The sequence below is a fragment of the Ursus arctos genome, unplaced genomic scaffold, assembly GCF_023065955.2.
Source record: "Ursus arctos isolate Adak ecotype North America unplaced genomic scaffold, UrsArc2.0 scaffold_1, whole genome shotgun sequence".
In the NCBI taxonomy this organism is placed as follows: Eukaryota; Metazoa; Chordata; class Mammalia; order Carnivora; family Ursidae; genus Ursus; species Ursus arctos.
Window position 1 is genome coordinate 86,626,835 of NW_026622763.1, and position 27,627 is coordinate 86,654,461.

Here is a 27,627-nt window from a genome sequence, read left to right on the forward strand (position 1 = left end):
TGTTGTGGTTTTGATATGCATTGAAAATTGTGTGTGTGTGTGTGTGTGTGTGTGTGTGTGTGTGTGTGTGTGTATGTATGTACTTATTGGCTGTTCATTTCTCTTATTTTCTGTGTAAGTCCTGCCCATTTTTGGTTGGATTGTTTCTCTTACTGTTGAGTTGTAAGAGTTCTTTACATATTATGGATATAAATCTTTTGTCAGGACTTTGCGAATATTTTCTCCCTGCTTATAGCTTCACTCTTCAATTTCTTTATGGTGTCTTTGGGTGAGCAGAAGTCTTAAATTTTGATGAAGTCTAATTAATTTTTTTTAATAGTATTGCTTTCGATATTTTGTCTGAGATACTGTTGCCCACTCCTGGTCTTGGAGATATTAGTCTATGTTCTCTTCTAAAACCTTTAAAGATTAAGAATTTTTATTTCAGCCTATATCTATCATTCATTTTTGTATATGGTGTAAGGTAGGAGCTAGAGATTAATTTTCTTTTCTAAAGGAATATCCAATTGTTCTAGCACCATTCTTAAAAAAATTTCATCCATCATTGAATTTCCTTGAAATTTTTATTGAAAATCATTTGACCGTATAATTGTGGGTCTATTTCTAGACTCTATTTTGTTCCATTAATCTGTTTGTTTGTCTTTATTCTAGTATCACACTGTTGATTACTGTAGCTTTAGGTAAGTTCTTGAAGTCAGGTAGTGTTAGTTCTATAGCTTTGTTGTTCTTTAAAGATAGTTTGGCTATTCTGGGTCCTTTGTATTTCCATATAAATTTTAGAGTCACTTCGTCAATTTCTATAGAAAGGTAGGGGTTTGAGATTGAGTTGAATTTATAATATCATTTGGGAAGAGTGTGTGTGTGTGTACATATATTTACATATACATATATATTTTTAAGGATTGATGTATTCATAAATTTTAGTCTTCTATTTCATGGTATATCCCTCCATTTATTTAGATTATCCTTAATTTAATACTATGTATTTATGAAGGAGCTTGAAATTTATACCTTTCCATCTAATTATCTAATGTATATATTTTGTTGTTATTTTGTGAGCTTTATATAATGGGAGTATCTTGTGCTCAACATAACCCCAGGGCCTACCTCTGATGAGTAGGAGGGGCTTAAGTGAATGTGTGTTATTAACATTTTGGCTTTTTAATTAAGCTTTTAATAATTTTTAGAGTAATTAATTGATGATTTTGCCCCTTTTATACCATCCCTTTGGAGTAGGCATCATTTTCCCTTTATAATTGAATTTTTAACAATTTTCCATAAAGTTAAGTATTGCCTCATTTAGAGTATTGTTGTCCTTTGCTGGGCTTCTACATTAAAGAAATATAATCAGACCAGAAAAGTTTTATTGAGTGTACTGAAGGTTTGACAGAAAATAAAAACTGACTAGGATTGCTAATTAGAAGATGAAAATGTACCATTTTAAAAATAATGAATTTTTTTAATCTTCTGCCAGAAAGTATGGACATAAAGACTAAAATTAAAAAGCAATTAATATTGAGGAAAATTTAGGTGTTTTCCTAAGCAGCCCTAACTTCACTTACAAAATTAACTTTTGTAGAAGGTCAAAGAGTATCCAGCTTTTCTGAAGACCCATTTAATTTAATGACTTTCAGAAACAAACACTGTGGAAATAAAGATAATAATGAGGCCTATAAAATTTTATGGTTTAGTGTTTAGGTAATTGCTTGTTAAATTAAGAAGGTATTTTTTTCTGGACATGGGTATATCCCTCTCTTTTTTGGTTAAGTATATAAGGAAAGTTTTCCTTGAATATGATTGAACCCATTTTGGCTATCCAACAGTTATTCCAATATTAATATTAATGAGTTAAATGAATTCATTTTAACCAGTTGAAACAGTGAAATAATTGGTGATTGTGTAAGACTGTCACCAGAAGTTACTTTGATTTTTGTTTGTGCATGAGAAAAATACATGACAAAGATGGCCTACTTTGGTGCAAATAAGCAAGAAAATATTTGTATGCTTCCTTTTGCCAAATCATAAAATAACCCAATAAATCTATTATAAAGTGGTTACGTAGGGGCGCCTGGGTGGCACAGCGGTTAAGCGTCTGCCTTTGGCTCAGAGCGTAATCCCAGCGTTATGGGATCAAGCCCCACATCAGGCTCCTCTGCTGTGAGCCTGCTTCTTCCTCTCCCACTCCCCCTGCTTGTGTTCCCTCTTTCGCTGACTGTCTCTATCTCTGTCAAATAAATAAATAAAATCTTAAAAAAAAAAAATAAAGTGGTTACGTAAAATACTTAGCTAAAACTTTTCAGTTAACAAAATTATTTTACTGGGGGCATTCATTTATAAATAATTTTTAAGAGCACACTATTAAATCACATTCATATTTTGAAACATGGAGTTTTGGGGACAGTGCTTGTATAATATAAAAATATGAGTATTTTAATATTTTATACTTTAATTGTAGATTTTGGTATGTTGGTTTTCTGAAGTGGGGAAATTAGTCATTCTGCCATCTCATTAAGAAAAAGCATGTAGGAAGTATGTTCTTTATGATAAACAAATCTAAATTGAATGCTTCGTTGAATAACTTTTACTTCATTGTACTTAAGTAGAATCTCTGGTGTCTTAGTAGGTTTGTTTTTAAATCACGAAGATGCTGTATTAATAAAAAATATTGTATAGTTTAAAATGTTAATTGCTTATATGAATATTGTAAATTTTATTTTTTAGTACAAGTTTTATTTTCTTTTTATTAATCATATGGGCAGCAGGAAGGTCGTAACAGAAGCATCACCATGAAAGGAATCTAAATTGTTTTACTGAGTAGACTTCATTTGTGCAAATAGAAAGCAAGTCCCTGAAAACCAATTTAATGGTCAGATTGAAGTATTAAGGTCTAATACTTCAATCAATTCCTATGCTTTCTTTCCTGGGATAAGTACAAATAGGCCTGTAAACGTATATTTAAAGAGGGAGCTGATGCACTGCTGCACATTTGTAGTTCTGCTTAAGAAACTTTGCGACATTATTTTTCTAAGTTTTTTTTTAACCTATTATGGATTTACATTTCAGATAAGAGAAATAAAACATTAGCTCATTTATATAACTCATCAAGTTGTTGAAAGTAAGACAGCTTTAGTAGACTCAAAATAGATGTTCATAGAAGTTTAAATACTTTTATAAAGTTTTACAGTGTTACTAATAAGCATGTATCCTGATATTTTTGTCCATTAGAGGATATTTATCTACTGGCATGCCCCCTATTTTAGGTAAATAAATCAAGCTGTTAGAGAAATTGAGTATATCTGTTTTAGAGAAATTGAATATATCTGTTCTGCTATGCTAAATAATAGTGATGTGATGATAACAGTAACATTTATTGAGTATTTTTATGTGCAAGAAGGTATGTAAACCACTTTAAAAATGAATGAGAATTCTGGTGGTATTCTTGTGTTTTCACAACAAAATATCAACTCAGCCTCTTATCTTTTTAAATCACTCTACTTAAAGTCTGTCTTCCTCTTCACTCACTATTCATTAGGCACATGGTGGCAGAGGGATTCCCTCATTTTTGGCCCATCTTCATTAGGGTTAAGACCTGGACAGAATACATTGTTTGTTCATCTCGTAATTGGCATATTCCTCAGATGATTTTTCAAGAGTGAATATTTCAGGCAACCATTTCTTGTACCTTCAAATTTGTTGGCATTGAAATGAAATTGAGGGTTAGATGGTGGTAGTAGCCTTTGAGGATTGTGACCTGTTGTTTATATACTTATGATAAAAACTACAACTTTTTTATTATTAAAATTGTTTTTATTATAAACTTGATATGTTATCATTTCCTGTCTGGAAGGATATCTATGTACATTTTCAGCCTTAAAGGATTCAATTGAATGTCTGCTGCTTAGACAAATGTGCTATATTAGTCTTTTTAATAATGAGGAACTACAACTAAATACATATATTCAGAATACACTAAAAAAATGGAATATTGAGTGTTGAAGATTTAGGCTTTGTTCACATTTCCAAAGAGATATAACTTGGGCTTTCCTTTTTTAAAAAAAGTGCAACATTGGCAGTAAAATAAAGAACATGTCCAAAAAAAGTTCACGTTAAAAAATGCAGGAGGTTTGACTACTTGAGGAGACCGGAAGAAAGAAACTTGGAAGAATGGATGAGACATTTTCACCATATGCCGCATGGGGCTTGATCTTGCAGTAAGAAGTCTCACTGATCACAATATGCCCCATCAGGGGTCTGAAAACCTAACCTCATCCTGTTTCTTTGGCAGCATTCCAATCCTCGGGGATTGCTTTGACATAGCTCTTCATGCAGAAATATATATTTTTTGCACTTATTTTTATGTGAATTTGTATTTTGAAATTCTGTGATACAGAGAAGCAGATTTATTCCACTGTGACCTCTTATGTGATGTAAGCACCTGAATTCAGTGCACGCATTTTTCAGAATATGGGTGTCTCAATGCAGTAGCACTTTGTCAGTTAACTAAGACTGTTACATAGCTACTTTTTCATTATAATTATATTTTACATTATTATGTTGAAACTAATGTATTGTGGACGTAGGTGAAACATTCCCATTAACTTTTTACCCGCAGCCTAGGCTTAGAAAGAATACCCTTGTTTGTTTTCTATCAGGGGTTTGCAGAAGGTATATCCAGTTGAAGAATGCTTCTGTATTACAACACCGATACAGAAGAAACTTTCTCATCAAGTTACCAATTATTCTACTAATATGATCTACAGGTGGTACATATTTCTCATGTGCATTACCAGAATAAAATCTGGGTTTCCCGGAACATATATGCTTTCTTTTTCACAATTATCAGAACTAAGTAACCCAATACATTGTATTTTAACCATATATTCAAGCAAATTCAGAATTAAATTTTGTATGTCTTTTCCTTTATAATTATTTTGAATTATCCTGTTTTAAGTATGTCAACTTTGTAAACAAACTCGTTTTGGAAGTAGATGGATTATAAATTATTTTGGCAGCATATATTTAATTTCCTTTTACTTCAGTGAATTGTGAATGAATATTTTTGAAGCTATAGGTAGTGGCCATTCATCTCCCAACCCCATAGGCACTATGTTGCTTAGAATCCTTCAATGTGAATTATAATGGAATCTTTTTTTTTTAAATTATCTTTAGAATTGTTCAGTACTGTATTTGAACTGATTACTTTTTTTTGGAAAGGAATAAGGAGTGATTTAAAAAAAGTTTTTATTTAAATTCCAGTCAGCTAACGTACAGTATAATGTTAGTTTTCAGGTCTACAATACAGTGATTCAGCACTTCCATACAACTTCTGGTTCTCATCACGACAAATGCGCTCCTTAATTCCTGTCACCTATTTAACCCATCCCCTCACCCATCTCTTGTCTGGTAATCATCTGTTTGATCTTTATAGTTAAGAGTCTCTCTTTTTTTCCCTTTGCTCCTTTGTTTTATTTCTTAGAGTCCACATGTGATTGAAATCATATGGTATTTTGTCTTTCTCTATTTCACCTAACATGATATTCTCTAGCTCCATCCATGTTGTTGCAAATGGTAAGATTTCATTCTTTTTTTTTTTTTTTTTAGGGCTGAGTAATATTCCATTGCATATATGTATCACATTGTCTGTAACCATTCATCAATAAATGGATGTTTGGGCTGTTTCCATAATTTGACTATCGTAGATAATGCTGCTATATAAACATCACGGGGCATGTGTCCCTTTCAATTAGTGTTTTGTATTCATTAGGTAAATACCTAATAGTCCAATTGATGGATTGTAGGGTAGTTCTATTTTTAACTTTTTGAGGTTCTCCATATTGTTTTACAGAGTGGCTGCTCCAGTTTGCATTCCCACCAACAGTACAAGAGGGTTCCCCTTTCTCCATATCCTTGCCAACACCTGTTGTTTCTTATATTGTTGATTTTAGCCATTCTGACAGATGTGAAGTGATATCTCAGTGTAGTTTTGGTTCACGTTGCCCTGATGATCAGTGATGTTGAGAATCTTTTCTTGTGTCTGTTGGCCATCTGTGTATCTTCTTTGGAAAAATGTCTATTCATGTCTTCTGCCCATTTTTTAACTGGATTATTAGTTTCTTGGGTGTTGAGTTGTATAAATTCTTTATATATTTTGGATACTAATTTATCAGATGTATCATTTGCAAATATCTTCTCCCATTCTGAAGATTGCCTTTTAGTTTTTTTTTTAAAAGATTTTATTTATTTATTTGACAGAGATAGAGACAGCCAGCGAGAGAGGGAACACAAGCAGGGGGAGTGGGAGAGGAAGAAGCAGGCTCATAGCAGAAGAGCCTGATGTGGGGCTTGATCCCATAACGCTGGGATCACGCCCTGAGCCGAAGGCAGACGCTTAACTACTGTGCCACCCAGGCGCCCCCTGCCTTTTAGTTTTGTTGATTGTTTCCTTCACTGTGCAGAAGCTTTTTATTTTGATGAAGTCCCTATAGTTTATTTTTGCTTTTGTTTCCCTTGCCTCAGGAGACATATCTAGAAAAAAGTCACTATGGCCAATGTCAAAGAGGTTACTGCCTGTGTTCTCCTCTAGGATTTTTATGATTTCAGGTTTCACTTTTAAGCCTTTCATCCATTTTGAATTTATTTTTGTGTATGGTGTAAGAAAGTGGTCCAGTTTCATTCTTTTGCACGTTGCTGTCAACTTTTCCCAGCACCGTTTGTTAAAGAGGTGGTCTCTTTCCCATTGGATATTCTTTCCTGCATTGTGGAAGATTAATTGACCATTTGGTTGTCGGTTCATTTCTGAGGTTTCTATTCTCTTTCATTGATCTGTGTGTCTATTTTTGTGCCAGTACCATAGTTCGGATTACAACAGCTTTGTAATATAAGAAGTCCAGAATTGTGATGCCTCCAGCTTTGCTTTTCTTTTTCAAGGTTGCTTTGGCTATTTGTTTTCTTTTGTGGTTCTATATAAGTTTTAGGATTGTTTATTCTAGCTCTGTGACAAATGCTATTGGTATTTTGATGGGTATTGTATTAAATGTGTAGATTGCTTTGGTAGACATTTTAATACTTGTTCTTCCAATCCATGAACGCATGGAATGTCTTTCCATTTCTTTGTGTCATCTTCAGTTTCTTTCATCAGTGTTTTATGGTTTTCAGAGTACAGATCTTTCACCTCTTTGGTTAGGTTTATTCCTAAGTATCTTATGGTTTTAGTGCAATTGTAAATGAGATTGATTCCTTAATTTGTTTTTCTGCTGCTTCATTATTGGTGTATACAAATGCAACAAATTTCTGTACGTTGATTTTGTATCCTGTGACTTTACTGAATTCATCTACTGGTTCTAGCAGTTTTTTGGTGGAGTCTTTGGGGTTTTTTATCTAGAATATTATGTCATCTGCAAATATTGAAAATTTGACTTCTTCCCTGCCGATTCGAGTGCCTTTTATTTCTTTTTGTTTTCTGATTGCTGTGGCTAGGACTTAAAATACAATGTTGAATAAAAGTGGTGAGAGTGGACACCCGGTCTTGTTCCTTACCACATACGAAAAGCTCTCAGTTTTTTCCCGATTTGGTTGATATTAGCTGTGGATTTTTCATATATGACCTTTATTATGTTGAGTTACGTTCCCTTTAAACATACTTTGTTAAGGGTTTTTATCATGAATAGATGTTGTACTTTGTCAAATGCTTTTCTGGAATTAGCAGTGATTTTTAAAATTATTATTTTCAGCAAGGCTAGAGAAGATCTGCTGAAAACTCAAAAAGAACGTGATTTTCACCGAATGCACCATAAGCGAATAGTCCAGGAAAAAAACAAATTAATTAATGACCTCAAAGGGTAAGCTGCTAATATTTGTTGCCATATTTATTAAAGAGTTATTTAATTAATGTTAAGTAACTTGGCTATGGCAGAAGGTTTGAGGTAAAATAATCATTCAACATTTATTGAGTATTTACTGTATGCCAGACTATACTATGTGTTTGAAATACAAAGATAAGTAAGTTTAGGCCCTTGCTGTCAAGGTTCCCAGAGACTACTAGGATGTGTGATAGGGGAGGAGTTAAACTGAAATATTCTGCATTGTTGCTGTGCCAACTAAGGGTGGTCACCCTAACCGGACTGGGAACTGAGAGGGTTTCAGGGACCTATTTCTAGAGGAATTCTGAAGTATAAGTTAACAGAGGGAGAGGGAGCAGGGTGTTCTGGACAGGCAGTATATACTGTTCCAAGGCACCAAGTCATGAAGGAATATGGCATATTCACCATATTGTATGCATAGAGAATAATTGCAAAGGCTGCTTGACAAGGGTGAGGTGGAGGGGGTGTATGTACCGAATGACCTTGGATTTATGCAAAGGTTTTTAGAAATCATTTAAAAAATATTACTCAGTTTGATTTTTCCTCCTCCCTTCCTCTCCTACTTCCAAATTGAAGAAAGAAACTACCCCTCAAAATAAAACAAAAACCAAGAAAATAATTTATAATCCTTAACGAAAATTTTCCTTTATTTGTTCTAGGGCAGTGCTGTCCAATAGAACTTTCTGTGATGTTGTAAATATTCTATATGTGTACTGTCTAATACAATAGCTACTAAGTCACATGTGCTGTTAAACACTGGCCATGTGACTAGCATAACTAAGGGATAAGATTTCTAATTTTATTTATTTATTTATTTATTTATTTATGATTTTATTTATTTGACAGAAAGAGCACAAGTAGGGGGAATGGCAGGCAGAGAGAGAGGGAGAAGCAGGCTCCCTGCTGAGCAGAGAGCCCAATGTGGGACTTGATCCCAAGACTCTGGGATCATGACCTGAGCGGAAAGCAAATGCGTAACTGACTGTGCAAGCTAGGCACCCCATTTCTAATTTTATTTAATTAAGTTTAAATTTAAAAAGCCACATTTAGCTATAGCTACTGTATGGGACAACACAGTTTAGGGATGGTAATGACAGTTGCTATATTCTGTAGGTGATTATGGTTATTGTGGCTATTATGATTTCTAAATTATAGCAGTTCCATGAAGCTTCAGAATCAATGTACTTAAACTTAATAAATTGTAGAAACTGGAGTTTTTCTTACTTTTCTTAAATTAAGTGTCTGTAGGAATAAAGCACCATTTAGAGGGACATTGCATTAACTTAAAAAAAAGGATCTTGAGAATGTTTATTCTTTGACATTAACCAGTTCTTTTGGTCTAATATTTTGGTTTGCATTTTTTGGTTCATAAAATTGTTCTCAGTCCAGAGAAATTCAGAAGAAATGTTCAAAATGATTTGTTACCCTTTTAACTTAAACAGTAACTGAGAAGTAGTACAGTATAATGGAAGGACCTTGGATTTTGGTGTCTTGTAAACATTGGAAGCCTGGCTTCACCACTTACCTTTAGATGTCCACTGTGTTTTGTTTCTTATCCTTAACAATGTTGATAATATATTTTGGATCAATATGTATAAATACTTGATACAGTACATTGAACATAATACATGGTAATTTTTTTGCATATACCATAACATGGAAAGTGTATGTTGAATATATACTACTTTATCTAGATTTCCCTTTCGCATTTTTATACAGGTCTTTCAGAACTGTATATTGTATTTTGTTTTAAAACACATGATTTAGGGGCGCCTGGTTCCCTGCTCGGCGAGAAGCCTGCTTCTCCCTCTCACACACCCCTTGCTTATGTTCTCTCTCTCGCTGTCTCTCTTTGTCAAATAAATAAAATCTTAAAAAAAAATACATTCTTTAAATTTGGGAATTGTTCTACACTCAGGACACTATAGGGGCCTGTGGTTCCTACTGGTCATGTAGAAGTCCTTTAAAGGTTGCTAAGCTTTTTGTTTCCTTTTTTTTTAAAGATTTTATTTATTTATTAGAGAGAGACAGCCAGTGACAGAGGGAACACAAGCAGGGGGAGTGGGAGAGGAAGAAGCAGGCTCCCAGCGGAAGAGCCTGATGTGGGGCTCGATCCTAGGACTTTGGGATCACGCCCTGAGCTGAAGGCAGACGCTTAACGACTGAGCCACCCAGGCGCCCCAGCTAAGCTTTTTCTTGTCCAAAGATAAATAATTGTTGTGCCTTCATTAGGGTGAGCCACCCATTTACCCAGATGAAAAGCCCAGAGGTATTTTAATAGTTTGTGTGTGTATGCACACACACATACAGTAAGTGAGTTTGAATCACAGCACATTCTTTCATGGAAAAGATCACAGGTTTGACTCTATTCCCACTATCTGTGCTAATTCAAACAGGTTTCAGTACTTCAGTTACTTGGGTACAAAACAGTTTAAGAACACGTTTGTATCCAGTTGTGGCAGCTGAAATATGATGATTGTTCACTGTTGCTGCTTGGGTATTCTACTCTTTAGTAAATTGTTTGAGTTTTTTAAATTGTTTTTTTTTTTCTTGCGTCTCTAGCCCATGTTTAAAAATGTATCATACTTGTTAAATTTCCTAGTATGTTTAAAGGGAATGCTATTGTAATTCATTTCATGTAAAAATTCAGCATTTTCGGATTATAATTTTTGTAATCTTTAGGGGTCCTGATGAAGAAATCCACGTTACACTGTAATATAATTAACATTCGTGTATTCAGCTAGCCTTTATTTCCACATTTAATCATTAAGAATAATGTCTCCATTTAACCATTTGACTGAATCACTTGTGTTTCTAAGGACCTAAAACAAAGTTTCAATGATATCATCAGAGTCACAAAAAAACTAGAGATGAAGTTAATCACTGGTGAACACCTTGTCTGATAGTTATACCATTGCATAATAAATCAAGTATAAGGAAAGAGTGGTTTTCATGCGAGGCTAAATTAGAGTCTAAGTTCTCTATGTTAATATTTTACCCAAATATTTCAGTTATATATCTATATTCCTTTCACTGTAAACTACAAAACATCAGTCTTAATTTTTTCTGTAAATTGTTTAATTAAGTGAATACTTAGTTGATTTTACCTATCAGCTTTATAGTAGTTCTCATTTAACATGAGTATCTTATGAATTTACTTATTTTCAGAATTATCAATATCAAAAGTTAGAACTTATAAGCAGATGAATTATGAGCTACTTATGGAACTTACAAAACAGACACACTCTTTCAGACTGACTAAACAGAAGGTTTTTGTTTGTTTCAAGTTTTTATTTTAATTCTAGTTAGTTAACATATAGTGTGATATTGGTTTTAGGAGTAGAATTTAGTGATTCATCACTTATATATAACACCCAGTGCTCATCACAACAAGCGTCCTCCTTAATATCCATCATCCATTTAGCCTAACTCCCCTCCAGCAAATGTCAGTTTGTTTTCTATAGTTAAGAGTCTCTTATGGTTTCCTCCCTCTCTCTTTTTTCCCCCTTCCCCTATGTTCATCTGTTCTGTTTCTTAAATTCCATATGAATGAAGTCCTATGGTATTTGTCCTTCTCTGATTGACTTATTTTGCTTAGCATAATACACTCCAGTTCCATCCACGTTGTTGCAAATGTCAAGATTTCATTCTTTTTGAGGCTGAGTGATATTCCAGTTGTGTGCGTTTGTGTGTGTGTGCGCGCGCACACAACACATCTTTATCCATTCACCAGTTGATGAACATTTGGGCTCTTTCCATAATTTGGCTGTTGTTGATGGTGCTGCTATAAACATCGGGGTGCATGTGCCCCTTAGAATCAGTATTTTTGTATCCTTTAGGTAAATATCTAGTAGTGTAATTGCTAGGTCATAAGGTAGTTCTATTTTTAACTTTTTGAGGAACCTCCATACTGTTTTCCAGAATGGCTGCACCAGTTTGCATTTGCACCATCAGTGTAAGAGGGTTCATGTTTCTCTGTATCCTTGCCAACAGAAATTTTTTTTGAATATTTTTTCCTTGTTATATTCTAGTGGTGTTCTACATGATGCTAATTCTTGGGATAGAGTATTATCAAGCCATAGCCCATGAATGAATTAGATGGTAAAATTAGTAAATACAGGAAAAATTGTTCCATCAATAATAACAATCCTTCCTTTGTCCACAAATTACAGTACACATTGTTTTGTGTATATAACTCTGTACCTGAATATGAGTTTATAAAATATAATATTCATGGAAGTGTGTGGTAAAGAGCAAAGTGTATATATGTTAAGCACATTAAAAGGAATGGGGGATAGAACTGTACATACTACTTACATTCTTGTCTTATTACTCTCTCATGCTTTGCTGAATATGGTTGAATTTTAATACACATTATATATATATCAAATGTGTATGTAACTTTAGTTTAGCTTAGGTTTTATTGCTTTCAGCAGTGAGGTATAATAATAAATTATGTTAAGATAAATATGACTTTACAAATCAATGACTTTTATACTTTCATGAAAATACTGTGCAAAACAAGGACTCATTTTATTTTTTTAAAGATTTTTTTTTTTTTTATTTGAGAGAGAGCCATACAAGTGGGGGAGGAGAGGAAAGGGATTGGGGGAGGACGAACAGACTCCCTGATGAGCATAGAGCCTGACTTGGAGCTCCATTCCAGGATGCCGAGATCATGACCTGAGTCGAAGTCAGGCTTAACTGACTGAACCACCCAGGTGTCCTCTTATTTTTTTTAATAGAAAAACATTTAAAATTATTTGTATGTTCTTCTGCTTGCAGCCATGTCAGAGTAACTGGTATAGAACTAGCTTTCCAGCTGGTAATAGATGAGCTCTTCAACTGTAATGAACTACAAAGCTGAATAAAATTTTTGGCAGCTGTTTTTTTCTGATGTTAGAAAATTGGCAGAGTAGGACTGTGATGCTTAAGAGAAGGGAACCATTCAACGTGAGCGGCATGATCACCTCAGGTTTTGGCCCAGAAGTACTATTCAGACAATAGTGTAACAAAGTAGAACATAGAGCACAGTAGTCTTGATTAACTGATGAGGCAGAGATCTGATCTCAGGGATGCCAAGGGAACTGGAATTTGTGGGATAGGATACACAAAAGGTGGGAGGTGCATGAAAGGGATTTAAGAAATATTTGTAGTAGTTCCCTTTAATCTTTGACCAAGTACTAAGTTGTGGAATAGCGAGAGAATGATGCTGCTCGGAAACTGGGAACTAAATGGAGATTTCAGAGTTTGCAGATAAAGGAGTTCTGACCCGCTACAGTGGAGGAACCTCATTCAGTTAAGACCGTTGATAAACCTGGGTGACTCGGTCAGTTAAGTGTCTGTCTTCAGCTCAGGTCATGATCCCAGGGTCTTGGGATCGAGCCCCACATCAGGCTCCCCGCTCGGTGGGGAGCCTACTTCTCCCTCTACCCCACCCCACTCATACTCTCTTTCTCTCACTCTCTCCAATAAATAAACACAATCTTAAAAAAAAAAAAAGAATCTTGATAAACCATGGCATAGGAGCAGAGCTATTCTAGCCCTAGAGAAGGAACTACTTTAAACTTGCCTTAATAAAAGATTAAAAGTAAGCTTTGAAAACTGCTCATCAGTAAATTAACTGTCTGCCAGAACAAAACTTTAAAGGAAGAGAACAAAGTTCAGATAAATATATGTCCAACATATGATAATATATATAACATATATAGAAGCAGGAAAATGTGTCCCACATCCAGGAAAAAGTAGAAATAGACCCAGAAATGACAGAAATAATGGAATTAGTAGATGAAGACTTTAAAACAGCTCTTATGAAATATTTAGAATTTTAAAGAAAATAATATAATGAGTGAACAGTTGGGAAATAGCAGAAGTGAAATGGGAACTATAAACAGAACCAAATAGAAGTTCTCAAACTGAAAAACGTATTTGCAACAAAAAATTCACTAAGGAAAGAAGCTGAAAAGAGTTTACAGAACCTCAGACCAAAAAAAAAAAAAAAAAAAAAGACTAAAAAAATTAACAGAATTGTGCCTGTGAGGCAATTTCAAGTAGTCTATCCTATGTCAGAAGAAGATATTGGAGTGACTTTCTCAACTTTGACTTTCTGAACTCCAGCTGCCTCATATATCACTTAAAATTATTTATTCAAGGAATCTGGGATTGATCATTGGGTAGGTACATGGACCAAATAAGCCCACTTTGAGCCAGACCTTAGCCATGATGCTACTTATTCTCTGGCCTCTGTAAATCCCTTTCTAACGTAGGGGCTGTGATATGTCACTCTGGGTTTGTGGATATTAATAATAACTTCTTAAAATATCTTTTCCCAGTACATAGTCACACAAGTAAATGGTATAGGTAATTTTGTGGAAGAATGGGGGTTGTCATCACAGTGTATAATTGCTGTGGTGTTATAGAGTTTCTTTTCTACTCTTTGTCAGTAGGGCAACTCAAGACATTTTCACTTTTCTGAGTGTTAGCCTATCACTTTTTCTAAGTTTCTAAGAGTCACCTCAGCAGTGACTTTTATTACGTCTACTAGAGTACTTGTTTCAGTACTTGTAAAATCCAGCATCTTAAGTAAATTATTGTTTATCCAGTCTTAGGTTATAGCCCTTTTTAGCATCTCAAAATCCAGTCTCTGGGGTGCTTTTTGGTTCTTGCTCATATATGATTAATTCTTACAGCAGTTTGGATGTATATTTTCTTTTCTCCCTTACCAAACCATTAGCTAGGCAGTTAGGAGAGAGGTAGGGCCGACTTCAGGAGAGCATCATTTACCTTTTGGGGAAGATACCTCTACTGCAGTTTGCAGCACAGCTAAGGTGTTAGCTCTCTCTAGGGAAAGAGAGCCACCTCTGCATGCCTACCGGCCTAAAGAGAAAGGATACAGAAACAACATCTCAGGGTCATCCTGAGAATCAGACAAAAAAAGGCCATTTCAATAAGATAAAAAAGAGTCAATTTATCAGGACATCATAATATGCATGCCTTTAATATAAGAGCTTCAAAATATATGAAGCAAAATCTGATAAAACATAAAAATAGATATTTCTACAGTTACAATTGGAGATTTTAGCATTCCTCTTTTAGCAATTATTAGAAAAATAGGCAAAAAGTCTCTTAAGTCTATAGAATAAGGCATCAATTAATTGAATGTAATTGACATTTCTTGAATTCTACTTTGGACTTTTCATGTGCACAAAATAGGTTGTATGCTCAGCCATAAAACAAGTCTCTATATATTTCAAAGAATTGATGTCATACAAAATACATTCTCTGACCACAACCAAATTAAATTAAAAATCAATGACAAAAAGCTCTCTGGAAAATTCCCAAATATTTGGCAATTAAGTAACATAGTTCTAAGTAGTCCATGAGTCAAAGAAGGAAGTGAGAAAGTATTTCGATATGAATGGCTGAAGATGCAGCATATTAAAAATAGTGGGATGCAGCCAAAGCAGTGCTTAAGATAAAATTGATAGTTTAATTTTTTTATTTTTTTAAATTGATAGTTTTAAATGTTTATATTAGAGAAGAAAATTTTATGCTAATAATATAATCTTGTACCTTAGATGCTCAAAAAAAACCCCAATTAAATGCAGAGAAAGAAAAAGAAATAATAAAAAGATCAGAAACCAATAAGCTAGCAAAGGGATAAAGAAAAATGAACAAATATACGAAAATAAATGAAATCATATGTTGGTTTGAAAACATAATAAAACTGATTAAGTTGATAATAAAATTGACAAGACTAGATAGACTAATCACCAAATGTTGCCAGAGAGGTAGAGTAACCAAGGCTGTCATATATTGCTGTTGGAAGTATAAATTAGAACCCAGCAATTCAACTCCTAGGTATTTTTTCTAAGAGAAAGAGAACCAAAAAATATCTTCTATGACTTTGTGTAAGAATGTTCATAGTAACCTTATTCATAATGGCCCCAAGTTAAAAACAAATCAGTTCTTCATCAGCAGAATTTTTGAATAAACACATGGTAGAATATACATACAAGGGAATATGACTCACAATAAAAAGAAATGAGTTACTGATATACACAACAGCCTGGAAGAATCTAAAAAACATGCTGAGTGAAAGAAGTCAGTTTCTGGCCTCATGGAATGAATTTGGAAGTTTTCCTTCCTTTTCTATTTTTTGTAATAGTTTGAGAAGAATAGGTATTAACTTTTCTTGAAATGTTTAGGAGAATTTGCCTAGGAAGCCATCTGTCCTGGGCTTTTGCTTTTTGGGAGTTTTTTGATTATTGATTCAGTTTCTTTGCTGGTTATCAGTATGTTCAAATTTTCTACTTCTTCCTGTTTCAGTTTTCACAGTTTGTTTCTAGGAATTTATCCATTTCTTCCAGGTTATCCAATTTGTTGGCATATAGTTTTTCATAATCTCTTAAAATTGTTTGTATTTCTGTGATGTTGGTTGTTACATAAGAGAACATATTCTATGATTCCAAATATATGAAGTTCTAGAATCTCCTGAGGCATTAGAAATGCTCTATATTTTGATAATAATGTGGACTACCTGGGCATGCATATTTCTGAAAACTCTGAACTATAACATTTAAGCTCTGTATGTTTTATTCCAGGTAAATTACACTTAAGTAAAAAAGGTAAAAAAAAATATATTTTGAAGGCATTTTCAAATAAAACAGTTTCTTAAAGGTGCTTATATGTTGAGTTGAATTATTTCTCCCATAAGATAATGAAATATTTTTATACTTAATTTTCTTAATACAAGTTAATCAAACTTGTTTTCAAGACCATCCTTTATTTTGATGTGAATGACACTCTTTCTGTTTAATCTTCCATTGTTTGGAGCCGTTGTCTTTTTGACAATTGTTTCTGAATTGATTAAAGAAACTGCAAGTTTTTCTCGCAGTGAATAGCAATCTCACTACGTGCTTGAATATAACAAAACTGTTGGTAGGAAATAGAAAACTAGTTAACTCAAAAGAAATCTGTCTTCCTTGTTTCTACCATGTTTAGGGAAGTAGCATACCAGGTAGTATTTCTGGCAATTCTTGGCTTATTATGTTGACCTTTATATGGTTATTCATTTTTATTTGACTGCAAAAAGAGAGAGGAGAGAGAGAAGGGTTTAGATGTTAGATGGAAATCACTGATTTAACTCAATTACCCTTTAAGATGCCCTTTATTTTTCATAGGTTAAAGTTACATTATGCATCGTATGAACCAGCTATCAGGGTGTTACATGAGAAGCATCACGCGTTACTGAAGCAGAAAATGCTAACCTCTCTGGAAAGAGACAGAGCAGTTGGGCAGGTAAAGAGGCCATCAAAACCACCTGAAATGATTTTAACCATTTATTTTTTAATAATATAAGTAGAAATATTGGTTTTATTTCTGAGATAAATCTTGAAAGGTTTTCAACAGTTATGTTGTAAAAGATTCATTTGGAAATATTCATAAAAATTATTTTGTTTATTTTAAACCTATAAAGATTATTACAAAGCTAAACATTTAATTACAACATAAATTTATAGGAGATATAAAGTATAGTTAGAGGAAAAAACTCAGCCATTGAGGTCAAACTTGGGTTTATTTATTTATTTTTATGGGCTTTTGTTGTTGTTTGGGGTTTTCTTTAGATTTTATTTATTTACTTGTCAGAGGGAGAGAAAGAGCACAAGTAGGGGGGAACAGCAGGCAGAGGAAGAAACAGGCTCCCTGCTGAGCAAGGAGCTTGATGTGAGTTTCGATCCCAGGACCCTGGGATCATGACCTGAGTAAAGACAGACACTTAACAGACTGAGCCACCAAGGTATCCCCAAACTTGGGTTTAAATGCTAACTTTGACACCTGTAAACATGGGCCTTAAACACTTTGAACTCAGATTTCTCATATATAAAGTATAGCCACATTGATCTGCCTTTTTTTAATATTGTGAAACTTATATGGAATTTACCCCCATATGAATATTTGACACCTCTAGTTTTGGACTCAATTTCCATAATTTCTACTGTCAACACCCTTTTCCATTCTTCCTGGGGGTTTTTGCATGGGCCTGGGACAGTGATGAGGAACTTCTGGTATATAATTCAAGAAAGGTAAAACAAAATGTTTATGGGCCACTTAAAAAGTATCTAACAGCTTGTTAGAAAATATAAAAGTGCAACTATGCTTAACATTCTTTTATTGTTTTCTGTAAATTTTCATTTTTGGCCAAACTTTCAGAAACTACAATAGCTTGCATGATGGTTTTATTCTTCCTTGAATGATTTTAGTGTTAAGACATGCTTTAATCAAGTTGTATTTTGCCCATTTTTGAGTGTAATTCTTAGCTACTAAAATGCTAAACATTACTTGTGTTCATGCTTCTTTGTGCTTGAATTTTAATTTTGTATTCTTGAATGTCTGAATTGTATTATTGGTAATATTGCATAAAAGGAGTTTAATAAAAATTTACACTTTTATGGCATTATATGACAAACCTTCAGAATTTCATCTCCTTGCTCCTTTTCATCTAACCCCTCTCCCCAGTATCCCAACAAAAGACACAACTCTTGGAGTACTTCGTGCTAGATTTAGGTTGTGTCTGCTTCTTATCCTGCCACAGACCCTGCTTAGACTTTTGCTATCCATCTTATTCTCTTTATTCCCTGGTCACATACTTATCTCACTATTATCCTTCTCCAGGGAGGAATCCATCTGTGATCTGGCCATATATTCCCAAAAGATCATGTATACTTTGACACCTCTGACAGACCACACAAACTGAGATTCACTATTCAAGGACACTAGGGTCGGGGCGCCTGGGTGGCTCAGTCCTTAAGCATCTGCCTTCAGCTCAGGGCGTGATCCCGGCGTTATGGGACCAGGCGCCGCATCAGGCTCCTCTGCTGGGAGCCTGCTTCTTCCTCTCCTACTCCCCCTGCTTGTGGTCCCTCTCTCGCTGGCTGTCTCTCTCTCTCTGTCAAATAAATAAATAAATAAAATCTTTAAAAAAAGAAAAAAAAAAGGACACTAGGGTCTTCCAGGAATCCATGCTAGCAAGTGCTTACACTCCTCCCTTGATTTTTGATTTCTGTATCTGCAACCTGTCCTACACTGGATCTACACTTATTTTATGTGTAAATAGGGCTAAGTTATCTTCCTGAAAAGACCATCAATTCCCCTATCTTTAATATGAGTTGAATGTCTGAGGTTAGATCAAAGGCCTTTTTGAGAACATATTTAGGTCACATACACTCTTTGAGTTTCAGATTGTTTCTCACTGGTTTAGTTAGAAGAACTAAAGATTGGGAGTGTACGTGTGAGTCCCAGCTGGCTGAACAGTAGTCATATGAGCATTCAGGTCATTTTACTTATATATCTGTTTTCTTACCTATTAAACAGAGATCAGATTACTTGCCTTATGTTTGATATGTGTCTAAAAGTGGAAACTTGTTTAAAAAATTAAATCACTGTATGAGACAGGGTTGAATTTTATACACTGTTGTTCATATTAGCAAAGAATTGTATTATCTGCAAGTTTTTTTTTTTTTTAATCTTTGAACCCCTACTTCTGCTGAAGACAAAGAAAAAAGAACCTGCTATTAAAGACTATCCAGGTCTTCCTGGGTTAAAATAGTTTCTTTGAGTTTAACGCATGGTATCTGAATGCTATATTAACTGTTGAGCTAAAATGTATCAGTGTTAATTTTTTGTCTTTGAATCACATCTTCTCATTCTTTCCCAGGTGGTTCCAACAACAAGGGGCACTTATATATCCATATGGCTTGAAGCCTACATGCTTGGCCTTCACTTGCTAGTGCAGTGTGACTATTTAAATGGTCATATTCCTGGTGTTGAGGTACATGGTTCTAGGTAGTTCTTTTGAGTGGGAACCTGATATACCTTGCTAAATCCATGGCTTCTGTCACAGCATCTCTGAGTTCCTTAATATCTATAGCCTCATCATCCTGACTCCTCCTTTTTCTGGTTAAGTGCTAAAATGGTAACGTTTTCATGTACTTCACTGAGACAAGTTGAGACTTCTGATTTTCCTACACTGCTAATTCAACCTGTGGGCAATTTGGAAACCACTTAAGGTCTATCTACACAGACCTATTATCTTCAATCAATGTCCAGGCACCACCTGAAGGATATTATGGTTTTCCAGCACAATGCAAAATATGAAGGTCTTTTTAAGAGACTGTCAATTTTCCTAGATTATTCCCTAAGAAGCTGGGAGCAAGTTTAGTCTATACTTGGAGAATCTTTGAATTATCTGACTTTCTGTGTCCTTTTTTTCCCAACCAGCCACACTTGGATTTTTAGCTTGAAAGGTGAAATGGATTACTCATATATGAATGCTTACTTCTTCTCCCTCTCAGGCATAGGGCCTTTTATACTTCTTTGTTAGATGGAATATCTTCCTGTCCTCTTCTACATTATCAGTCACTCTGCATCCACATTTATTCCAGGCAGTCCTAATCTACACCTGTTGTCACAGGGTATTATTAATAGATACAATTTATTTTTATCAGTTTCTCTAAGTTTTTTTTTTAATTTCAAATTTTAATTTAAATTTTAGTTAATTAACATATAGTGTAGTATTAGTTTCAGGAGTGTTATTTAGTGATTCATCACTTACGTATAACATCCAGTGCTCATTATAGCAAGTGCCCTCCTTAATACCCATCACCCATTTAGCCCGTCCCCTGCCTACCTCCCTTCCAGCAACCCTGAGTTTGTTTTCTACAGTTAAGAGTCTCATATAGTTTGCCTCCCTCTCTCTTTTTTTTCTTCTTTCCCCTACATTCATGTTTTGTTTTGTTAAATTCTAAGCAGTAGAATGCATATTCTTTTCAAGAGCATGTGGAACATTCTCCAGAATAGATCACATGTTAGGCCACAAAACAAGTCTCAATAAGTTTAAAAAGATTGACATTAGATCATGCATCTTTCCTAGCTACATGGTATGAAACTAGAAATCATAAGAAAAAATCTGGAAAGAACAAAAATACATAGAGGCTAAATAACATGCTACTAAACAATTGAAAGTGTCAACCAAGATATTAAATATGAAATAAAAAACACAAGGAGACAGATGACAATGAAAACACAAGGGTCCAAAATCTCTGGGATGCAGCAAGACTGTTCTAAGAGGGAAGTTTATAGCAATAAACTTCGTGAAATAAGAAAAATCTCAACTACACAACCTAACCTCACACCTAAAGGATCTAAAAAAGAACAAACAAAGCCTAAAAGCAGTAGAAGGAAAGTAATTATTAATAAAGATTAGAGCAGAAATGAATGAAATAGAGACCAAAAAATAGAGAAGATCAATAAAACCAGGAGCTGGTTTTTTGGAAAGGTAAGCAAAATTGATACACCTTTAGCCAGGCTCATCAAGAAAAAGAGAAAGGATCAAATAAAAAAATGGAAATGAATAAGAATAATGACCAACATCACAGAAATACATTGTCATAAGACAATGTCGTAAAAATTTGTATGCCAAATTTTGGACAACCTAGAAGAAATGCATAAATTCCATAAGCATGTAAACTTTCAAAACTGAATCAGGAAGAATTAGAAATTTTAACAGATAGATTACTAACAATGAAATTGAATTAGTAATAAAGAAAAACTCCCAACAAATAAAAGTTCAGGACCAGATGGCTTCACAGGTAAATTCTACCAAACATTTAAAGAAGTAATACCTATTCTTCTCAAACTATTTAAAAAAATATTAGAAGGAAAGCTTCCAAATTCATTCTATGAGGCCAACATTACCTTGATATCAAAACCAAACAAAAACATTTAGAAAAAAAGAAAACTACAGGTCAATTGATGAACACAGATGCAAAAATTTTCAACAAAATATTAGCAAACTGAGTCCAACAATACATTAAAAGAAATCATTAACCATGATCAAGTGAGATTTATTCCAGAGGTGTACAGATGGTTCAATATTAAGAAATCAATCAATGTGACAGATCACATTAAGAATAGAAAGGATGAAAACTATACAGTCATCTCAGTAGAATCAGAACAAGTTTGACGAGGTACAACGTCCATTCATGATCAAAACTCTGAACAAAGGTGTTTTAGAGGGAACATACCTTAATATAATAGCTTCATTATTACTCTAAACAATGACAACAGCAACAACCAAACAAAAATCCAATTTGGAAAATACTATTTGAAAATTTCTAGAGTTTATTTCCTGTTATTTAAAAAGGAGAAGTTTGGATTTAGAAATAGCTTTCCTCTCTCTATCACATCTACCTGTTTAAGACAGTAGATTGATTTGACATAGTAGGATTTGAGTAGAAGGTGCCATTTCTGCCCACCATAGTTTTCACCATGGACAATGCCAATATACTGGGTATTTGTATGTCCTTCCAGATCTGTTTTATTGCTGTCAGTGGAAACTGGATGTGGCAACTGCCATTCTCAGGATGAATTCTGTATTATACATGGTTTCTCATGTCATCAGATTTTGTTCAGGATCCAAAATGGGCACACATGATCGATGGAGCCTATGTGGTATAGTTAGCATCCGAGTTACAAGAGAGGATGAATAAAATTTAAAAAAGTATTTCATATCTATACTGAAAGATGGGAGGCTCACGATTAATGAACCCAAGATGCTGAGTGGCCAAAATGGCTGTCAGATATCCCTTACTCCAGGCTAATCCTAAGATCAATTAGTACATTCTTCAAATTAGGACAGACAGTATAGTCTCAGTTTTATCATCTTTATCGTTGGACTACAAGCCAAGGTTCTATTTAATGAGCTGAACTTTTTGAGAATGTTTCATACAAAAAATGGTTTATTACCACCCAAGTCTTTTTTTTTTTTTCCTTTCCTGTTGAAACATTCATATCAAGTATACCTGGATATACAGTCTTGGATTAACCTTTTAACTTCAATCTATTAATGTGTTATGAACTATAGAATGAATTTATTAAAAAATTTTGAAAGTGAAACTATATTAAAATATATGCAAAGTTCCTCTATGATTTAACATGAAAGATACATCAACTTTTATGCTTATTTTTTGATTACATCTTTATTTCCAGTGTATGCTTTATTTCAGTGATGCTCTGAGAAGTCATTTCTTTTTTTTTTTTTTTTTATTTATTTTAGAGAAGTGAGGGAGGGACAAAGGAAAAGGGAGAGAGAGAATCTCAAGCAGACTTCCCACTGAGCTTGGAGCCCTACACTGGGCTCAGTCTCATGACCCAGAGACCACAGGCCTGAGCCAAAATCGAGTCAGATGCTCAACCTACTGAGCCACCCAGGCACCCTTCTGAGAAGTCACTTCTAACCAAAACTTTTGGGATATGAGCTTGGAGCAGTAGAAAGTATCTTATAATTTTTATCTGTATTCCTAATCATGACTTCTTTAAAAACCTTATCTTAATGAACATTTAGCTCACTATCATTCTCTTTAAACATGTATATCTCTCTAATCTCTTGCAAGAAGAAAGGTTAGAATTTATAATTTTTAAGTGATATTCAGTTTGTATGTAAAAGTGAAAGTATACTGTGAGATGACAAAAATCTAAAAGAAGTATGTGTTTTCAAATTTTTTTGGTAGGTAATGGTATAGCAACTTCCAAATTTATTTAAATCTTATAGATAAACCTATAATTTGTTTTGTTTTACAAAATTACTGAAAATGTTCAAAATTCTGAATTACAGTCCTATGATTGAAAAGGTATATAATTTGTTAGTGTGTGTGTGTGTAAATAAATAAGTTAAACTTTATCCTTTTTTGGATTATGGGTCTCTAATTCAGGAGGTATTCTAAAAAATAAATGTATATATTTTCTAGGTCTGTCTGCTGAGAGAATCTAGAAGTAATGATGCTCCAATAGCAAATGAGTATACCTGGTGCATAGATATATGTTTCTGATACCGTTCTCTAATAAAAGGACGTTAGAGCTCCTTGGAGAAGTGGCTGATTATAGGCTGGGCAGGGAAAATACAAAATGAACCTGGAATATTTGTCCCATCTTGTTGCACTAGAATGTTAGGAGATACTCAGAAAGTAAAAGAGAGAGAGAGGAAGGAAGGAAGGAAGGAAGGAAGGAAGGAAGGAAGGAAGGGAGGAAAGAAGGAAGGGGGAAAGGGAAAGGAGGAAGGGACCAAACAAGACATTAGAGTATGTCAAGGGACAAAGGAACTGTCGAGGGCACTTCCTAAATGGACTAACAATCAAATTTGGTTTGGATGTTGAAACTGATTGTGCAATGCACACAGCAAAAGGATATGGAAACATTTATGTTATATAATTGAGCTCTGTGGGGAGAGCAGCACATGCCTTACGTGCAGGTCTGAGACATCTTGAGAGAACTAAGGAAGGAGACTGGCTTGGGGTTTTTGATGTGGTTAGGGTTTGGGAGCCTGATGAGAGTTCCTATGTGGGAGGAGGGGCTTAGGTGGTTTGAATCTCCCACCAGTGGTAAAGGAGGGAGCATCCAGGCTTTCATATCAGCTTGCTCAGGTGTGGGGCCGTAAGGAAAGTAGGAAGTAAGGCTTAAAAAGTGTTAGCAGTCAAACATCAAGAAATGGAATCGTTCTGAAGGAGCTCCCAATGGTCAAATTTTGAACAATTTGAGCAACAAAATAAATAATACAGTGTGGGATTATAACCCAGAGTATAAAATAAGTATCTGTGAGTTCATAATGATATAAATAAATGGATAAGTATGTAAATGGGGGAAAATAAAAATATTTCTCTTAAAGAAGAATCTCAGATGACATGTAGATAATCTTTCCCTCAAGGAGGTGGAGCTTAACACCTCAGCTGTTCATTGTTGGCTATACTAAATGACTTGTTTCCACAAGTACAGTGGAAGTGGGGGAAAGAGTAATTTTACAGTAGAGAAACCTGGCAAATACTACTTCACAAAGGTGATCAGGGTTAACATCATCATCAGTCTTTAATCATGTTGATATTACCCTTGATGCCTTATTAATAACACTTCTACTCTGTGGTCTTCCTCCTCAAAACCATAACTCCTATCTAAACATGAGAAAACATTAGACAAACCCAAATGTATGTACATTCTCCAAAATATTACCTGACAAATACTCAGAATTGTTAAGATCATCAAAATGAGGGAAAGTCCGAGAAACTGTCCCAGTCCAGAGGAAGCTAAGAAGACACGATGACTTTGATAAGTTCTTTATAGGTTTTGAATACTAGCCCTTTATCTGATAAGACATTTGTAAATATCTTTTCCCATTCTGTTGGTTGTCTTTTGGTTTTGTCAGCTGTTTCCTTTGCTGTGCAAAAGCTTTTTATCTTGATGAAGTCCCAGTATTCATTTTTGCCTTTTTTCCCTTGTCTTTGGAGACATGTCTTGTAAGAAGGTGCTGTAGCCGAGGTCAAAGAGGTTGCTGCCTGTGTTCTCCTCTAGGATTTTGATGGATTCCTGTCTCACATTTAGATGTCTTTCATCCATTTTGAGTCTATTTTTGTATATGGTGTAAGAGAATGGTCCAGTTTCAGTCTTTTGCTTGTTGCTGTTCAATTTTCCCAATACTATTTGTTGAAGAGGCTGTCTTTTTTCCATTGGATATTCTTTCCTGCTTTGTTGAAGATTAGTTGGCCATAGAGTTGGGGGTCCATTTCTGGGTTCTCTATTCTGTTCCATTGATATATGTCTGTTTTTGTGCCAGTACTATACTGTCTGGATGATTACAGCTTTGTAATAGAGCTTGGAGTCCGGAATTGTGATGCAACCAGCTTTGGTTTTCTTTTTCAACATTTCCCTGGCGATTCGGGGCTTTATCATATGATTTCACTCATATGTAGAATTTAAGACACAAAACAGAGGAGCATAGGGGAAGGGAGGGAAAAATAAAATAAGATGAAATCAGAGAGGGAGACAAACCATAAGAGACCCTTAATCATAGGAAACAAACTGAGGGTTGCTGGAAGGGGCGGGGGGATGGGATAACTGGATGATGGGTATTAAGGAGGGCACGTGATGTCATGAGCACTGGGTGTTATATACAACTGATGAATCACTGAACTCTACCTCTGAAACTAGTAATACACTATATGTTAATTAATTGAATTTAAATAAAATAATAATAATAAAAAAGACATAATGAGTAAATGTAAGGTATCCTGGTTGGGATCTTGGAACAGAAAAAGGATATTAGAAAAATCTTGGGGAGCCTGGGTGGCTCAGTCAGTTAAGTGTCTGACTCTTGATTTCAGCCCAGGTCATGATTTCAGGGTGGTGAGATAGAGCCCCACATCGGGCTTCAGGCTTAGCAGCGAGTCTGCTTGTCCCTCTCCCTCCCCCCACTTGTACTCTCTCTCTTTCTCTCTCAAATAAATAAAATCTTAAAAGAAAAACCTTAATGAAATTAGAAAGCAATATGGACTTTTTAAATAGTAACATAACAGTATTGTCTCATTACTTGTGTCAAACGCACTATGATAATGGATGATGTTAATGGGAATAAGTTGCTGGGTATACAAGAACTCTGTATTACATTGCACTTTTATGTAAATTTTATACTATTCTAAATAAGTGTATTTAAAATTTTTATAATCCATTTGGCACCCAAGAATAGATATACATTTTTTACTTTTTTTTTTCCATCCAGGCATTTCATGAGCACTAATCTGTAGGTTACAATTTATTATCTACTATTTTCAATTAATAAAGGAATGTTATTACTCAGTGATAGTAGGAAAAATGTGTGTATCCCTATATAATTAAACAGATTTTTTTTGTGTTGGTATAATCACATACAATGAGTGATGAGAGAACTCTTTAAGGTTGAGTTTTTAATTCAAGTCTATTGTTCAGGAAATATAGGTAAATGATATGCCACCAAACTAACAAATGTTCTTAATTATAAAACATGTTTAATAAAACAAGGAGTGTCTGTGGGCGGAAAATGAGCTAAGTGTTTCAGGAAAAACAATAGTCTCTTCATATTTTACTTCCCAACTAATACTTTCCTTATCTTTTATAAACAGAAAGATGAATTAAGTTGTTGTGAAGTAATTTCAATAGAGGAGAAACTTTTCTCAAAGTAGAGTACTGGATCATTATCATTCAAAGTGTGCAATAGGTATTCTTGATTCAGGAAACGATGCTGTGAAATAAATGTTTCAGATGCTTATTTATAATGAATACCTAATAATTACCCATGGAATTGAATTTAACTTTAAATTATGTTTTTTTTGTTACAATTCATGTTTAAAATATTTTTAATACATAGGAATTAATCTGAGAGGTTGATGTTTTTATATCTTGAAGTTGATATTTAAACATTGCATTTTATTCAGTCCTTTTTGGGTTATTTTGTATATAACCCCATATCTTTTGATTTTATTTTTTAGATTTCTGGGCTTCAAGCAACACTGAAGCATATGGAAGTAGGGCATAATTACCAGGCTTCTGAAATTAGAGGTAAAAGTATTTGTACATGCCTTATAAATGGTAATGTTAAGGAAATAATAATTTCGTGAGTGGTACAAATGTTCTAAATCTTGATTTTGGTGGTGGTTTTATGCCTGTTCATTTTTGTTAAAACTTACCCAATTCTCTAAAAAGTATTCATTTTATTATATATAAATTGTACCTCACTATATTTGATTTAAAAAAGAATGATGGAAACTGAAATATAGAAAGGCTGCAAAATAGTGAATTTTCTTAATAAACGTAACATCCTGTCATTTACAGATGACTGTTCATTGTGTTAAATGATCAGTTAAAGCTTAAAAAAATAGGCAGCATTCTCATATTTGAAATTTTTTTCTTA

General features: G+C 34.3%; 1 protein-coding gene across 6 annotated transcripts in view; it reads left to right on the forward strand.

Annotated features, from left to right (window-relative positions):
- SPAG16 (sperm associated antigen 16) overlaps window positions 1-27,627 on the forward strand; it is a 913,718-nt gene that overhangs the window by 26,673 nt on the left and 859,418 nt on the right. For 4 of the 6 annotated variants that reach the window (XM_026492020.4, XM_057304555.1, XM_044381194.3 and 1 more), the window contains 3 exons: window positions 7,731-7,838; window positions 17,042-17,159; window positions 27,206-27,275. In XM_026492020.4, the coding sequence (XP_026347805.1) occupies window positions 7,731-7,838; window positions 17,042-17,159; window positions 27,206-27,275 (296 nt within the window). The remainder of the gene's footprint in view (window positions 1-7,730; window positions 7,839-17,041; window positions 17,160-27,205; window positions 27,276-27,627) is intronic. The other 2 variants (XM_044381193.3, XM_044381196.3) reach the window with 1 other exon arrangement.